Raw genomic sequence first — 19,313 nt, forward strand, 5'->3', positions numbered from 1 at the left:
AACCTCTGAAATCTCTCTTAAATCAGAGAAGGCATATTCATTTAAACACCATTTTTTGTACTAGCTTCAGTGAGTTCATTCGGTGGCAGTGATCTTTGGCAACAAAGTGCCTCATTTGCAGAGCGGCTCCTTCGCAGTGAGGCTCCTTTGGTGAGCGGCAGCATACACTTTGATATGGAAGTAGCTCCTTTGTAGTGCCACAGCATGTGCTGTGTGCCAGGTGTCAGTATTTTGATACAGAATGAGTCTAAATAAGTGCACAAATTTTATTGCCACTTCCTCACTAGTTGCTGCAATCTCATATGAAGCATTTCAGTAATATCCAGGTGTGTAACATTTCCTTTGTGTTGATATGGATCCTAAAAAGCAATAAAGTTGTTAGTGAAAACAGGAAGTTTTTGACTGAGTGGACTGAACAATATCATTGTATGCTGGCCTCGAGCTGTTCCAGTTTGCCTCATATGCAACAAAACTGTCACTCTTGTGGAAAGTGCCAATTTAAAGTGACACTATGAAACAACTCATCCGCAGCACCATACAAACTTTCATCTAGATAGTAACACTTGTCAAGATAAACTACAGGCATATCTAGCTTCTAACAAAAAAGCATGGCTTTCTCAGCTTTCTTTATGAGTGTGTGTGAAAAATCTGCAGAAGCACCAATGAATATGTGTTGGACACTTAATAAACACCAGAAGCCATTTTCAGACTGTGATATAGTAAAAAAGTGTCTGCTGGAAGCGGCCGTGGCATTTTCTGAAGAGAAAAAGTATGTTGTTGCCACAACTCAAGGTATTCCATTGTCAGCAAGAAGTAATACAAGAAGAACTGAAATTTTGGATGTTGACACCAAAAGTAGTTTACTTGAACTTATACAGAAGGCACCTTGCTGTGGTACAGCACTAGATAAATCATGCAACATTGTTGCTGAAGAACAAACATCCATTTTCTGACTGGGCCCTAACATGATCGGAAAGAAAAAGGACTAGTAAAGAGAATCAAAGATAAGAATGCTGGGCTACTATCTTTTCAATTCATAATTCACCAGACTGTCCTTTTTGGAAAACTTAGTGTGACTCTGAAAGAAGTAATGGACAGTTTGATCAAGTTGATTAATTTTATGAGATCTCATTCTGCTCTTCACCACAGACAGTTAGAGAGTTTCTTTCCGAGTGTGATTTAGCACATTCTGATTTACTGCAGAACAACAATGTTCACTGGCTAAGTAAAGGTCAAATGATTGAACATTTGTGGCAAATAAAAGAAGTAACATGCTTATTAGAAAATGTGGATTCACAAGAAGTGGAAAACCATTTGGAGTTCTTACCAAACGAATGCAGTATGCTAGCTGTGGCTTTCTTGACAGACATTCTGAAACATTTCAACGTGCTCAATACTGAGCTACAAGGAAATGGGATATTAATATGTGGACGGATACAAAGTGTATCTTCTTTCCATCGCAAGCTGGATGTCTTTGAAAAAAGACATAGCAAGTCAAGAATTTCTTCATTTTTTCAACAATTTTTGAATATAAAAATAATTCTAAAATGAACATTTCAGTCTTCTCAAATTTTATGTCAGCTTTTAAGAAGGAATTTGCAGCAAGATTCTAAGACTTTTCATAGATAGAGAAGCTGCACAATTCTTAAAATCATCTTTTGAAGTTTCTCCTGTGGCAGAATGGACGGATGTGGCTGCAAAGCTGTTCTGTCTTTCAAAGCCTTTACTCCAAATGAAGATAACAGACTTGCAGGAAGATATTTCCTCGCAGATGTGTAAAACTGCAACTGCTGAGGAATTTTGGAATAAACATGTCCCAGAAAAATATGAAAATGGCAAAAATAATTAGCCATATACCTGGCTACTATGTTTGGATCCACATATATTTGTGAAATTTCATTTCAAAAATGATTTTTATTTTTGAAGAACAAGTATCACTCAGGATTAATGGCTGCCCACCTGAAAGACACTATTCACATAAACAGATCCCTACATGAACCTAACACTAAGAAACTGACTCGAGACCACAAATGTAATTTCTCCCAATGATTTTTTATTACAAATATTCCTATCTACCGTACTTCATATTTTTGTGAGTGAAAATAAAAATGAAAAAGAGTGATGAACATAAGTTTTTCTGGATTTTTTAATACAAATATGCCTATCTATTGCATTTCACATTAGTTTGAGAGTGAAAATAAAAATAAAAATTAGCAAAAATTAAAATAAAACATTAGCAAAGAATAAGAGGTCTTACGGACTTTGATAAAATTTTCAAAAGTATCTGGATCCATCTAAAATTACAAGAGCTGCATCAAACCAGTATCTGGACTGAAGACCACAACAACAACAACCATCTAAAATTACCCTGGTATAGAATGGCTACTGATCTGGCAATATGTTCAATGATGAATAATAAAAATTATTTTGTAAAATAGAGCCACAAGGAATGACTGTGCTTCTCATGATTAGTTTCGTTCATTTCCAGTTTTGTGTTTTTCTTCTATATTGGATTTAAGTGGCACAACAGATACTAACGTGTGACTGTTCCACATAGCTACAAGAACACATTATGGTTTGAACCACTAAGTGCTTCCACTGCTGATAAAACACTATGACTATTCTAACCATTACTCTGATCAGTTACAAATGTCAGTGCTAATGCATTTCATACATTTCTACTGCTTCTTAATAATGCAAGTTCTTTAATTAATGCTTCTATGTGATTAAATGCTGATAACTGTAGAACAACATTCAGCAAACCATTTCTCAAAAATCAATTTCTGACTTCAAACTTACTCCTCTGATGTTCTTGTTTGCAATCCAGTATTATTTGTGAATAAATGCATAGACATCTAAGATGTAAGTTAAAATGTGATAAAAAGTAAAACAATGACATAATCAAAAATATAAATTACATAGGGTACATCATAATGTCCCTTCCTCCTTCCACACAATTGCCAATTCCCATCTAGCATATTCCTCATGTGCTACCGCACCTCTTTAAAATTATTGCATCAAACACACAATTATTTTATTTTTATTTTGGAGAAAACATTTTCAGTGTCACTTTAATGGTCAACTATGCTTTTTATTTAACTTGAGTCCACACCCATGACACCATGACAATTGTTTAAAGGGGGGGGGGGGGGGGGGTAGGACGTCAAACGGGCCGACTTGGAGCAGGGGAGGCACCACAGGACATTTTAATTTCCACTGTCTATACTTTTACAAGTAAATTAATAAAACTTTGTCAGAATGATCAGGAAGGATTCAGTATTCACACTTGTAGCAGCGGAAGTTCAAAAACATAACAAAATAATTTTTTTACATGTGAAATTTCATCATTTTTTTACTCACTATTGGCTGCATTTGTTGCTATAGGTACACTTTTCTTCATAAGTAAGAGAGAATGTTCGATGAATTTTGCGCAGCATAAAAACCATACTTACAGGTGTCTGAAACTCTACAATCTATTTAATTTATGAAAAAATGAATGAGCTGTTACGTTTTAAACTTTATGTCTACAAAAAATCAAATTTTGTAGTTAATTACCTCAATTTTCACCATAGTTTTTAATAATTTGGAAAATTCTAGAGTTTCATACACCTGTAAGTATGGTTTGTATGCAGTGCAAAATTCATCAAAGAATCTCTCTTACTTGTGAAGAAAAATGTACCTATAGCAACAAATGCAGCCAACAGTAAGTGAAAATAATGATGAAATTTCATATCTAAAAAAAATTTATTTTGTTATGTTTTTGCACCTCCACTGCTATGAGTGTGAATCCTGAATCCTTCCTGGTCATACTGACAAAGTTTTATGAATCTATTTGTAAAAGTATAGACAGTAGAAAATAAAATGCCCTTTGGTGCCTCTCCTGCTCCAAGTCGGCCAGTTTGACGTCCTACCCCCCCCCCCCCCCCCCCCCCCCTTAAATGAATCTATTCTGCTTACAACTGTCAGTTTAACTTTATTTGTTGTACTGTTATACAATTTTTGTCTTAAGCCATTTTGGATATTTGTAGATTATGTATTTGTCACAAATCAGCCAGCATCCCCTCGCCCCCTCCTCCAACAAATGCATTGTCTCGAGAGATCTAGATACTTGGTAATTGCCCAACTCCAAAATTATTGCACAATAATACAACAAATAAAGTGAAACTAACAGTTGCAATCAGAATGCATATTAAGAAGATTAGCAAAACAGTCCAAAAAATACTTCACCTTCTGTGCAACTGCCAACACCTTATCCTTTGATAGATTGTTATCTTTGAAGCAGTTTGTGAGAAGCCGTATCACTTCAGTCTCCAGTTCACTGCGTTGGCGTATTAGCTCTTCCCGAAGAGCTGACACAATTTTACCTTCACTCTCAACCTATCAGCATGCACATTATAGCAGTCTAATCAATCAAGCAAAAATGAGTACTACAGTTCTTTGATGGCAGATGAGGAGAATGGCTCTGGTAGTCTTTTGAAATACATAGATGCCCTATATTCCAAGGTAAATATGAGTTAAGAGGGATGAGTTGTTGAATTGACTGTATTCTCCCCATACTGGACATTACATATTTCTGAATTACTAGAAGTTACCAACAGAATTCAGGACAAATTTCCCCACTATCTGTCAAACTTTTCATGATCATTGAGCCCCCTCTCCCTGAAAAAGTGGCTCCAAAAACAACAATACTGCGTGTCATACTGCAGTAGTAGTAATAGTCAATGTCATCTTGCACTGAAAGTTTATTTGCTTCCAAAGTGGGGGATGAAGCAATCCCATACTCATTGTAGATGATACCTTCAACTACTGAAATTCACATTTGTTACTTACATGAGTTGCATACTGCTAGGAAGGCAAAAGTAGCTTTCTTTGCTGCACTGCTAGTCTACCCACAGCAGTTTGTTTACTGTGTGGGGACTGCTTCCTCTACCTGCTGGTAGTAAGTATCAAAAACTCAATGAATAGTAGGGCTGCCTGTGCCTCCCTTCTTGGATTCTTCATGTCCCATCTATTAATCCACTAAACTGAATCGATTTCTTTCCTGACATTATAAACAATTTTGGGCATTGAAATCTGAAATCAGTCATGTAAGATTTGGTTGGTAGTTCCAACCCTGTTTCATCAATTTACCTAGTTATCATTACACTTTGAGACTGCTGGTTCAAGCAAGATCATTGTGCTATGGATTTCAAATCTTTGGAAAAATTAAACTAAATCATAATGAACCTTTTAACAACCTTTCAACCTGGCTTCCATAAAGCATTATCCACAGAGAAAGCAATATAAGTTCTCATAAATCCAATAAATTGGTAGAGCTGAACAAGAAAAATTACTTAAGATTGATGGGTTGATTTTTCAGAAACTGCATTTTTCTGAAAGACTTCACTGATGTGCCATTGGGAGGTCCAATGTTAGGCACATTATGGAGCCCCAAGTAAAATAGCGTTCAGGGTTGGAAAGAAGTCCAATGTGGAGAAGGCACTGCCTGTAGTTATCAAGGGCGCATGGTGCAGTCATTTGCAAGTTGCGGCTCATGTCGGTACCAATGACACCTCTCACTTACATTCCAGGCCACCTTCAGTTAGTGCTGGCAGCTGTGAGAAGTGATAAAAAGTTGCTGGCCTTCCTCACAAGGTACAAGCAAAGCCCACAATTTGTAGTATCGTGCCCAAAATTTATTGGGGTCCTTTTGCTTTGGGGCTGAACGGAGGACCTCATCCAAGGATTCCATCGATTAAGAGTGAAGTGGACATGGGGCTTTTTTTAGTCTAGGAGATAGTTCTGATGCGCCCTCCAATGAACACACGACAGTCAATATGCAGAGAGTGAAATCAGATTGCACATGAAGGAAAGTCACTTTGAGTGTCGAAACTTTAACAATAAATTTCCGAAGAATTCTTAACAAAGTTCCCACATTTATTGCCCTCCAGGAAAGTTGTCACACTCAAACTATTCACAGAACTAACTCTTGATGAAATGCAAAGTATTTAACAAGGCATGGTATGTATATTGATAAGACAGATTAGATGCCACAGTAGTGTTAGTGTTCATTGCAGTCGATGAAAATATTGTGTTTGTTAAGGTCAAAATTGAGCCTGAGAGCAAATTTATCTGGTAGTTAGTGATTGGCCTAGGTGAATGCAAGGTGATCGTCAGGTGTTTATACTGGGAATTCCACAGTAACAGTAATAGAATCATTCAAATCAAGTCTATGCTCAGCAGTGTGGAAATACCTAGATCGTGCAATATTACGTGGACAAGACTTTAACCTATCGAGTATAAAGTGGAACTTTTATGGATTCATTGCAAGTGGTATGGACAGGCAATCTTGTGAGGTAGTTCTCACATTTTCTGAAAACTGTCTTGAGCAGCTACTTCAGTGATCCACATACAATAGAAATATTTTAGACCTTATAGCTACAAATGTGTCTGACTTTATTGACAGTGTCAGTATAGATACAGGGATAAGTGATTGTGATGTCATCATAATGACAATGGTTACTGAAGTTAACAAATCTACGAAGAAGGCTAGAAGAGTATTTATGCTGGAAACAGCAAACAAGCAAGCATTACAATCCTACGTAGACAATGAATGGATATCATCTAATTCCAATATAATGGACAAGGTGGAAGTACAGACAAAGTTAAAACTGATTGTCAATAGTGTTGTGGAGAAGTACATGCCGAGTAAGTGGATTAAGGATAGAAAAGACCCATCAAGGTTTAATAACAAAATTAGGAAAATGCTAAGGAAGCACAGACAGTTGCACTCTCCGTTCAAAAATGAATGTGAAAATGTCAATAGGCAAAAATTAGTAGAAATTTGTTCATCTGTAAGAAGATCAGAGCACAAAGCATACTACAACTTCCACCAGCATGCCTTAGCAAAAGACCTTGCTGCGAAGCAGAGAAAATTCTGGTCCTACATAAAATCACTAAGCTAATCGAAGGCTTCAGTTTGGTGTGGCAATAGAAGGCAGCAAAAGGAAAGCTAAAGTTTTAAATTTCACATTTAAGAAATCACTCATGCAGGAGGGTTGTGCAAACATACAATCATTTCATCATTGCACAGACTCCTGTATGGAGGACATAGTAACCCTGATGTAGAGACGCAACTGAAAGAATTGAAAACCAGTAAGTTAATAGATCCAGACAGAACCCCAATTCAGTTTTACAGAGAGTAAATACTCTACGGCACTGGACTCTTACTTAGCTTGCACTTATCACATATATCTCATCCACTGCAAAGAGCGAAGTGAATGGAAAAAAGTGCAGCTGACACCTATATGTAAGAAGGGTGAAAGAACAGACCCACATCATTACAAATCCATATTCTTAATTTTGATTTGCTGAAGAATTACTGAACATATTCTAATTTTGAATGTCACACATATTCTTGAAATGGAAAAGCTGTCCACAAACCAGCATGTATTTATAAAACATTATTCATATGAAACTCAGCTCCGCCTCTCCTCACAATAGCCTGCGAACCACGGATGAAGGGCAACAGGCAGAATCCATATTCCTAGGTTTCCAGACAGCATTTGACATTGTGCCCCACTGCAGATTGTTAACAAAAGGTCCAAACATGCAGAAAAGGTTCCCAGATATGTGAATTTCTTGTAGACTTCCCATTCGGGAATTTCTGAGAAACTTGTGACAGGAGAGAAAATCCAAATGGCATGAGTGGTGCAACAGGCACCAAGGTCACAACTGTCATACTTAACAGCATGCTCTGCAACATGATATTGTGTGTTACCAGTATACACCACCTCTCTACACCTATTCAGCCTAACTGATAACTCAGTGGTAGTTTACCAATGTAGAAGGTGGGTAAATGACTTGTTTCACAGGTGGCTCTCCCTATGGTAGTATATGTTTCACCTATTACAAGGGTGGTTGCATTGGGAAATTGCTGCAGAAGGATGATAGCATCTGAACAGGATATTGTGGGGTGGAATGGGGGGGGGGGGAGGGGGGTGTATTGCTGTAAAGAGTCTGCTGCTGAATCCAAAGGCTCTATGGAAGAAAACATTTTAAAAGGAAAGAATGACAACTATCAAAATGTAAGCAATTTTTTTTGTGTAGCTGACCCTCAGTGAGGACGAGGACAATAAGAGGATGTTAGTATAGGAGAGGTGGCATCAATGATGACATGAAAGTTGTGTGCTAGGAGTGAGACAAGCACAGATTTTGGACTATCTAGGAAATATCTGGTGTCTTTAATATAGGAGGAGAGTCTTTGTACTATAGGTTGCACATGATGATATCAAAGGCAGTGATACAGTCAGTGGGTGCTTTGAAGACAGAAATTATAGGGACAGCTGAGGTGATCATGTCTGTGGATCTTAGGAAGTTGGTAAAAGGTGGGGGTCCATCATTTGGGTGGGGTAAGAAGTTCTATAGATTGAGGTGTTAGTCCTTGAGAGGGGCCTATGGTTTTAAGGAAGGACTTTAGATCCGTTTGTACCACAGGGATGGGACCTTGATGGCAGACGCTATATGGAGAAGTGTCACAAACCTGGCATAAAACCTCACTTACATACTCCAATCGATCAAGTACCAGAGTAGTATAGGCCTTGTCTCTGGGAGGATAATGATGGATTCATCAGATTTTACAGAACAAACAGACTGGAGTTCTGCAGTAGACAAGTTACGGTTATGCTGTGGGAACCTGAAAGATGGTGAAACAATGTTGGACGTTAAGAATTCTCAAAAAGCTTGGAAGGGGTGATTTTGAGGTAGAAGTGGTGGATCAAGGACGATCGTGGTCTGAACTGCTCAAGGCAGGTTTCAGTGTCAGGTCTGGAAAGGATTTGGGACTGGGTTGCAAAGTGATACTTCCAGCCAACATTACATGTGAAGAAAAGTAAGTCCTTAACCAAAGCAGCATGAGTAAATAGTAAATGCACATTTGCAGATGAAACTGAGACCCCTGAATAATACCGATAATTCAGGGGGGGGGGGGGGGGGGTGAGGGCCTTAGATGAGACGTTGAGAGCACTGTGCTGTTGTGGCTGGCAAAAGCCAGCCACAACATCATGAGTTGTCATTGTTCTAGTATGCAATGGCGAAGGCTGGGGGATATTAAGAAGGTTGGCCAACCTCAGTTTGTAGGAGAGGAGTGGTAGTTTCCAAATATCTAGGCATAATGTGGCAAAGCAGTACGAAATGGAACAACCATGTAAGGCTGATAGAAGGGAAGACAAATGGCTGAATTCCACTTATTGGGAGAACTTTGGGCAAATGTAGCTCATCTATAAAGGAGACTGCAAACAGATCGCTTGTGCAACACATTATTAAGCATGTATGAGTGTTTGAGGTCCCCAACATGTCACATTAAAGTATGACACTGAAACAATTCATTGTTGTGCTGCTAGATTTGTTACCAGCTGGCTTGATCAACAAGTCAGTATTGTGGACATGCTTCCTGAACTGCAATGGAAGTCCCTAGTGAGGAGACAATGTTCTTTTCATGTTGAAAAAATTTAGAGAACCAGCATTTTCAGCTGACTGCAAAACAACTGTATTGTTGCCGACGTACTTCACAAAGAGAAGGTAAGAGAAATGAGGGAACATAGAGAGGCATATAGACAGTCGTTTCTCCCTTGCTCCATCTGTGAGTGTAACAGGAAAAGAAATGACTAGTGGTGGTTCAAGAAACCCTTCAGCACGCACCACATGGTGGCTTGTGGAGTACTTATTTGATGTAAATGTTGTGCGATTATGGTGCTTTGATTAATTTATAAAATATTTTCCTTATTACATAAAACATATGCTGCCAAAAAAATACAATTCTAAATACATTTGTTTCTGAAGTTTTTATCAATGTAAGACTTGATACAAGGTAGTCAATGATAAACTTCAAATTTCTTCAGTGCTGGTGATATATTTTTCTGTGCATTTGTGTACAGAGGTATGGGTGATACATCAAGACAATCATATATGTTGGTAACTCCTAGCCTAATAAGGTGAGCTGTACGGAGGAACACTGCAGATACACGTAAGATCTGTTTAAGACTGTCACAGAGTTGTAACACACACCATTTTCATAAACCTCTTCTGCCATCAATATGTATAAAACAGAAAACACAAAATAAAAGTAAACAAACAACAGAATAAAACTGGCACCAAAAATGTATAAATGATAACTATGTGCAAATTAAAAGTTTTTCTTTTGAATGCATTATGGGAACAGCAGTGATCAATGTCTTATAAATAATTACTATTAAAAACAGTCTTGACCACAATTTATTTAATAAGGTGACCGGTTTCGACCACTACTGTGGTCATCATCAGACCATTGAGTAGGAACCTCTTTGTTGGATTCTCCAACAAAGAGGTTCCTACTCAATGGTTTGAAGATGACCACAGTAGTGGTCGAAACCGGTCACCTTATTAAATAAATTGTGGTCAAGACTGTTTTTAATAGTAATTATTTAAAAGTTTTTCTGTTCTTACACCATATCTTTGTACAGAACTGTATAACAGGAGATATCTTTTAACATGCAAAGGGCTCTTCTATTGCAGTGATAGCATAGAAACTATAATCCAAAACAGACAACAATAGGGAAATTTGTACTTCATTTTTCATGTACGAAAATTACCGTGGTAACAGATAACTACATCTGAAATAATAATAAGCAGGAGTGAAGCATGATATCTTTATAGCTAAAATAAAATAATTCCTTTTTCTACAACTGCATGCACATTAATAAGGAAACATGCAACAAAATAATGGAAAATCATAAAAATGCCCAAACTGACATCTGTGAACTACACAAAAAATTTGTGAGATTATGGCAGCCTTGCAAGATTAAACTCAATAAGAGGTAATTAGTTATTTAAGAATTTTCTCTCTGCATGTGTACCTTTTTAATCCCACTGTTTTGTGATGTGAAATGGAACACAACTAATATATTGTTCACTAGCTACTGTTGGCTTCTTTAGCTGAAGTGTCACAGTACCACAATATAGGTTATTTTCACAGTTCAATGAAATTTTTCTTCATTTCAGACAGTTCTCTATACATCTGTATATGACAGAAATAGGAAATTGAACAATACCTGAGACATTGAAAATGCTCTCTCTGCTTCTAGGGCTTCACGTTTCCTACATAATTCTGCCTCCTTCTGCTTAAGAACAGCTAAGTCATCCTGTTGGTGTTGTTCTAGCCGCTGCCAATCTTCTGCCAACTTCCGACGTTGTTGTTCATAATCCTGCTCCATTTGTTGACGTTCCTGAACAAAGCAAAGTAGCGCATTTGAAACAGTTGTTGAAAACATTTAACTTGAAGCTAGAATTAAAACAAAAACAAGCTCTTGAGACGCTGTGTTCAAAAAAATCATGAGACAAAAATACACGATACGTGATAAGCAACATCAAACTTAAACAACATTCTCCTTTTTTACTGAAAATAACTTGATTTATAAATGAATGGAAGGAAAAAAATGACATATTTCAATGGAAATGTGTGGCTGCTTGATTGACTTCTTTTATTTTATTATGATACAATCTATCATTTCATAATACATACCATGTTTTGCCTAGCCAGTGTTCATCTTCAGATTAAAGCACATGCTACAAGCAGTGATGTGACATTCCCATTGTGTTATCAATATAAGTATACTTACGTTGAAAGGGGAACGGGAACATTACATCACTGCTTGCAGTAGGTGCTTTAGTCTCATGATGAACACTGACTGATCAGAACCATTGTGAAACACTTTTGTGATTGTGTCATAAGGAAACAAAGGTACACTAATGGTACACTAACATTTGATGAGTGATCATTAGATCTGACAGTTGTGGGGAGGGGGGAAAAGATGTGGCACTAGAGGGAAGATGAAAAGTGTGTCAAGGAAAGGAGACATAATTATTGAGAGATGGAAAGGGAACAACACATAATTTTCACTGAAATTATGGAATTGTGGGTTATTTGTGGTAAAAATAAAACTGAACACACACACACACACACACACACACACACACACACACACACACACACACACACACACACACAGAGAGAGAGAGAGAGAGAGAGAGAGAGAGAGAGTGTTATGAATTATATGGGCAACATACTATCTCTAAGGCCTGCACAACTAAGCCTTAAATGTCAATACTTAGAACCAGAATACTAGAGGGACTGGAAATTAATGTCATTTCTGTGCATGTTGATATTTGTTTCTCTTTTAACAGCTCATTGTGTACTTCAAAATTGTGCCAAAGACATTTTAATGTTAGAGTGACATATTTACTCATAAATAATTTCAGTGGAACCTGGCTATAACAATATTCAGATGACTTTGAAAATTATGTTGTTATAAATGAGTGTCACTGTAACTGAGATCCATATTTTCAGCCTATTGTGATGGTAAATCAAAAAGAACAAATTCATTTAGCCTTGTTTTATTTTACATACAGAATTCACTCTTAAGCCTACATGAATACAGCATATACAGCAGTATGTCGAGTACTCACCAAACTTCTTTACTTAGCAGTGAAGTAATCAGTCATTTTAGTCTGCTGTCTATTTACCCAATAAGCACTTCCTAAATTAAATTTTACGTTCATTATTTCACTTGTAGTTTCACCGCTTTGTCCCCTAACTTCATAGAACATGATCATAATTCTAATGGGTTCTAAAGCATCAGTCACAGTAGGGACAGGCACTTTATCTTTTTCTTTTTCCTCTTCTTCTTCATTCCTCCATTGCTCACTTCATGGTCACTGTGATCCTGATTCTTCGCTTCATTTGCAATTTCATCTTCAGTTTTTGCTTTGGCTGTAACAAAGTCAACATCTATTGTTGCATTTATTTCATGGTTGCACTGATTGAGAATATCACAGTTGATTTCTTGCAGCAATGCAGATAGTGGCAGATCATCAGTGTCATCAAATGTGCCTTCAATTTCAGCAGCATTTATTCCTTCAGTTGTGATTCCCATATCACAGAAAGAATTCTTGATGGTTTTGGCTGTGACCCAGCTCCAAGCTTTGGTATGCATCTGATCACATCCATTAGTGTAACAGAATAAGCCTACTTTTTCCTTAATGAATTGTATCATTTTCAGTAACATGAGCTTATGATAGTGACATTTTGGACTCCTAATTACTCCTTGGTACATGGGCTGCAATAAGCTTATTGTATTTGCAGGAACTAAAAGAAGCTTAATATTTTCCAGACCTTGTGATGAACAGTCTTCAACAAGAACCAATATCTTCCTTTTCTGACTTCTAAGCTCCCGATCCCAATGCCTTATTTCAGCTTCAAAGAGTTCAGAAGTCATCCAGGACTTTTATTACCATTTTAGTGTTCTGGCAGATTTTTTACATGCTTAGAACACCTAGAATTTTTTATTTATCTATCATGAGCAATTTATTCTTCTGAGTTCTATCTACATTAGCACAAGCCAGAACAGTTATTTGTTATTTAGAGAACTTGCCGCCAACACATTTTTCGCCCTTGAATTTCAGAGTTTTGTCAGATATCAATTTAAAGAAAATTTCAACTTTGTCTGCATTACAGATGTCACTGTCTTCATATCCTTCACAAATTCTAGGCCACACAGTTGGATTGTTTCAGTATTCACACTGTTGGCTTCATCACTCACTTTGCAAAAAGCAATGCTATGGCATTGCTTGAATCTTTCAATCCATCCACTGCTGCACACAAATTCCTCATCTTTTAATTTCTTGGCAAATTCTTCTGCTTTCACCATAACGAGAGGTCCACAAAATAGTACATTGATGATTCTCTGTTGCTTAAATGATTTAAGCAGACTTCACCCACATTGCTCTGTTCAGGTTTTTGTAACCACTTAATTTTAGATCCATTTCGTTCAAATGCAGTAAAAATTTTATCCTTGTTCTTCCAAATCACTTGGCCATATTGACAACATAAGTCAACCTTTTTAGCTCCATTCTCGATTTCTTGAATCACTTTCGCTTTTTCTTCCACCGTTAAAATTTTTCTTTTACTGAACATACTGTTCTAAAACACCTGTACTTTGTATCAGATTTTTATAGAAACTGACATCACATGTTCTGTTGATGAGTTCTGTGATGTCACCCCTACCATAGTTCAGATGTGCTAGGATAACAATGAGATGAGGAATCTGTACTACACTTATTGTTTATGAAGGGCAAAGAGCCAAATATGCCAGGGTCCCATATTACAACAACAGATTTCCTTCTACAGTGCAGTGGTTGCTGGAAAATGATATTGCTAACTGAAACTGAAAATGATTTTATATACGAGGTACACATGTAAACATTTGTTGTAAGCAAGGATGAGAAGTATATTCCTTATGAGGAATATGGCCATACCACAGAAATCACAATGTTACAGCTGAGCTGCGAGTCGTCATTCTAACGAACGACATTTAAGAAAGTTCAACTGACCCCCCCTCCCCCCCTTTTTTTTTCTTCAATACATGTGAAATGGCCAGCCATGGAGAGAGGGAGAAAGGGGGGGGGGGGGGGGGGGGGGTGCTGCGAGTTTTATTATTACACGTACTCATTGTGTAGACTCCATCCAGATTGTGAGCTATTGTTGGTCTTATGCCACTATTTACAGCCAAGTTCAATTCCTTACATCCACTGTTCTCTTCTATGCTCTTTTGTTTTACATAGCAAGCAATTATGCTCCATGAGATGCAAATTCCTTCAGTGTTTTCAAATTCTGGTGGGAGAGTGTCATGGCGATACTGAAAGAATTGAATTGGGAGACTCTTGAAAACAGCTATAACCTATTCAAATATAATCACATTAAATGAAATTTGATAATACCAGTATCATGCTGCAAACAACATGTTTCTGAGACAGCATAATTAAGGAGGCTACCAAAATAAATAAGTCAGAAAACCTAATAAACAGGGCTGGAGGTTTCAATTTAAATAACTGTTGGGGACTAGCACACAATTTATTAAAACTGCGTTGAACATCACATCTATCAGAGTTGGAAAACACTGTGGGAATCTATATGCTCTGCAAAATAAAAGAGCACCAAAGAGTGAAGTAGTTATTGGGAATCAAACTAGACAATAAATAGCAGCATGAGGCCAACAACAGCCCACAGTCAGCTTGGTGTCCAGGCATAGATTACACATAATAAAAAAACTTGCAACTCCTGAAGATGACGGCTGGATCGGTAATCCAAATATTGGGCAGAAAATGGAAACAACTTGGCTGAACACCTGGAAGCTCACTATTAATCAATCACACCGAGGAAACCTGAATGATCATATCATTTCAGCCTATGAGCAGGAGATGTTCCACAAGAAACACAAGCTGGATAACTTCTGAGTATGCTGACCTTCCTAATGAGATGTCGACATGTACAAGTTGAAAGTTTCACGAAGGGCAAAGGTCCTGAGTTCGAGTCTCGGTCCAGCACACAGTTTTAATCTGCCAGAAAGTTTCAAGTTGTATCTACTTTTGCTAAAATCAAGCATCACATTAATATGCCAACGAGAAATAGAATCGTGCACCATTCAAGCCTGGCTCTAGTACAAGATGGAATTTATGACACTCTAGGGTTGGTAGATGTCACTTTTTACAAGTCAGCTAAACACTCTGCAGGTTCTTCAAAGTGGATTGATGATACAACATGGTCGCAAGCAAAATTTATGTTGTTTAAAACATCTGCATGCCAAAAAGCAAAATCTGGTAACTTCCACACTAAGGCAAGACATAATGCAGGGAGGCACACTGCACTTAATCTCAATTAGAAACATCTGTACTAGGATGCAATGAACATACTTGCTAAAGACCTAAATTTCACACCCACTCCAAAATTCTACCAACAGAACAGTACAGTACATTAGCTCATGGAGCATGTTGTAGCTTTTCCCTCACTGGAAGCAGCAGAATAGGTTTGCTGTGAAACCTGTAAAGCGCTTACTGGGTGCCAATGCTAAGATCCAACACCTCCAAGGGACAACAAGTAGCACTGCTAAACCTGTGGGAGGACAAGGACACACACACACACACACACACACACACACACACACACACACACACACACACACACACAGAGAGAGAGAGAGAGAGAGAGAGAGAGAGAGAGTGTGTGTGTGTGTGTGTGTGTGTGTGTGTGTGTGTGTGTGAGTGTGTGTGTGTGTGTGTGTGTGTGTGTGTGTGTGTGTGTGTGTGTGTGTATTTTTGATGAAGGTGTTACGGGCTGAAAGCTTCAACTCAGCTTCTGCACTATATGGCAACTTCCTTTTTCCTAATATTGTTAAGGTCTTCCTTAGGTGCACAAGGAAAGAATTTGTCTAAGACACATAGTTACTAATAATTGTGCGCCTCCATACCAGGTGGCAAAATATGTGAAAAGCATTTTTAGCGAGTACATTACTTCAGTCAATTGCGGCTTCCAGATATGAATGATATGGTCAATTTTGATGTAGTCTCACTCTTTAAGAGCATTCCATTTTCTGATTCCTTGGAAGTCATCACAGAAGAGACCGACAATTGTTTCACAAAGCTCACATTCTGACATTAAATTATTTCCTGTTTGATAGAAAATATTATTAACAAACTAATGGCGTGGCAATGGATAATTCACTATTTCCTGTGGAAAACTTTTAAGCAAAGGCACTAGAATCTGCTAAGTTGAAACCCACATCTTTCTACTGGTATGTGGACGACACGTTTGTGGTGTGGCCACATGGAGCTGAAAAGCTTCAAGAGTCCCTGAAATATTTAAGCTCTACACATCATGATATAAAATGCACAGTGGAACTTGAAAAAAGATGGCCAACTACCATTTCTTGATGCGTTAGTTAAGAGAAGATCGCTAAAAATGCTTTTCACATATTTTGCCACCTGGTATGGAGGCGCACAATTATTAGTAACTATGTGTCTTAGACAAATTCTTTCCTTGTGCGCCTAAGGAAGACCTGGGTCATAGCGTATATGGAAAAAAGTACACACGCTGACTTCTATCTCCACACCTTGAGCCATCACCATCAGTTCCATCACCATCCACTGTAACTTTACAAGCTGCTGTTTCATCTGCTGCAAGATGGAATGAATCTGATGAATCAGCTGTGAGCCACTGTGAATGTCTGTACCTTGAGCCATCACCATCAGTTCCACTGTAACTTTACAAGCTGCTGTTTCATCTGCTGCAAGATGGAATGAATCTGATGAATCAGCTGTGAGCCACTGTGAATGTCTGTTGGAGTGGGCAGCTGTCAGACGGACTGTAGAATGTGAACTGAGTGCAAGTAAAGGCGGTTAGAAAGACAAGACACCCAGCGGTCATCGGTGTTTCCCCAGGCAGAATGAGCGGTGTGTTTCAGTGGCATGGTCATGGGATCAGCTGAGATGGAGGGGCTTCGGATTTGGAATATTGTCAGTAATATAATTTTGATGAAAATACGTAAAATTCATTGCAAGCATGCTATAGAAAAACCAAGAACAGTTTTGGAACCATGGCAATGGGACGAGGTCACTCAACATATATCCATGTCTGAAGCTGTAATAGTTAAAAAATTATTAACATTATTACCATTATTGTTTATAATAAATTGTAATAACTGAAATCATCACGAAAGCTACGTTTGTCATACACCAGATGAAAGAAGATAATGCCTGCAATATAATAAATACATTATTTTCTAATTAAACAATTATAAAAAAATGTTATAAAAATTTAGTTTATTTTCACGGTGTACAACTTTGCTTCCACCGTTTGCCAACAAGTGGCAACAGCGATAAGTAGCGGTCGAAAGAAACAGATCACAGACATCAGGTGGTTAGCTTGGACCTCGGTCAACATAATCTCATTCAAACATTAATCGATTTATGTCTGCATCGTAAAGTTGTTCTTGATTGAAAATGTCCATTTACGAGCCTAATTCTCATCAGTTGTGGGAGGTGTTACTGTCTTGTTTCACTATGAAGAAAACAGCAGCTGAGTCTCATCAAATGCTCTCAAGTATGTATGGTAAGGATGCTATTAGTGAAAGAATATGTCATGATTGGTTTCATCACTTCAAGAACGGTGATTTTAATGTCACAGACGAGCATAGTGGTGGAAGAGAGAATGTTTTCGAAGATGCAGAATTGGAGACATCGCTGAGTGATGACTTATGTCAAACTCAAGAAGAATTGGCACGATTAGTGGGAGGACACAACAAGCCATTTCAAAACATCTCAAGGCTATGGGCATGACTCAGAAAGAAGGAACTTGGATCCTGTGTGAGCTGAAACTAAGAGATGTTGAACAGCATTTGTGTGTTTGTGAACAGTTGCTTCAGAGGCAAAAATGGCAGGGATTTCTGCATAGAATTGTGATCGAGGATGAAATTTGTGTTCATTACAATAATCCAAAATGCAAAAAATCATGGAGGTATCCCAGCCATGCTTCCATGTCAATGGCCAAACCGAATTTTCACAGCTCCAAGATCATGCTCTGCATTTGGTGGGACCAGCTTGGCATCGTGTACTATGAGGTGTTAAAACTAAGTGAAAGAATCACAGGTGATCATTATCGAATGCAATTAATGAGTTTGAGCAGAGCATTAAAATACAAACGGCCGCAATACAGCGAGAGGCACAATAAAGTGATTTTGCAGCATGACAACGCTCGACCCCGCTTTGAAAAAGAGGTCAAAATGTACTTGGAAACATTAAAATGGGAAGTCCTACCCCACCCGCCATATTCTCCACACATTTCTCCCTCTGACTACCACCTGTTTAGATCAATCATGCATGGCCTGGCTGACTAACACTGCCGATCTCATGAAGAAGTCACAAATTGGATGGATTCGTGGATTGCTTCAAAAGATAAACAATTTTTTCGATGCAGGATTTGTACATTGCCCGAAAGATGGGAGAAAGTAGTGGTCAGCGATGGAAAATACTTTGAATGATATATGTGTAACCAATTTGTTTCATTAAGGCCTCAAATGTTGGGGAAAAATTGGTAGAAGCAAAGTTGTACACCTTGTAGATAAATAGTACCATAACTACGGAACCCTCCACAAGACACAAATAATCTTATAAGCATGAGTTTCCTTCTTTAATATTCCAATAACTTTTGTTGTGTATTTAATTACTGTTGTGATGCTGAGTTGCAGATAGGCACAATGAAAAGACTGTCAGAAAGTGAGCTTTCCACCAACAAGGCTTTGTCGAAAATAGACAAAAACACCTGTGTGTGTGTGTGTGTGTGTGTGTGTGTGTGTGTTGATGTCTCCACACTTCTGCTATTTCGTGAATTGTCTCTCGTAAAATTATGTCTGTAAAAATTCAATACATAAATGTTCAAAACACTTCAATCACACACTTCATAAAGACAA

The 19,313-nt window shown here is 37.9% G+C and overlaps 1 protein-coding gene across 1 annotated transcript in view; it reads right to left on the reverse strand.

The window, feature by feature from the left end:
- The window catches only part of LOC124782574 (kinesin-like protein Klp98A), a 376,800-nt gene that overhangs the window by 70,236 nt on the left and 287,251 nt on the right, over positions 1-19,313 (reverse strand). Inside the window, exons 14-15 of the mRNA XM_047253951.1 lie at positions 11,067-11,240; positions 4,228-4,377 (exon numbers count right to left, since the gene is read on the reverse strand). Coding sequence (XP_047109907.1) covers positions 4,228-4,377; positions 11,067-11,240 — 324 coding nt within the window. The remainder of the gene's footprint in view (positions 1-4,227; positions 4,378-11,066; positions 11,241-19,313) is intronic.

Source organism: Schistocerca piceifrons, chromosome 1 (assembly GCF_021461385.2).
Source record: "Schistocerca piceifrons isolate TAMUIC-IGC-003096 chromosome 1, iqSchPice1.1, whole genome shotgun sequence".
Classification (NCBI taxonomy): Eukaryota; Metazoa; Arthropoda; class Insecta; order Orthoptera; family Acrididae; genus Schistocerca; species Schistocerca piceifrons.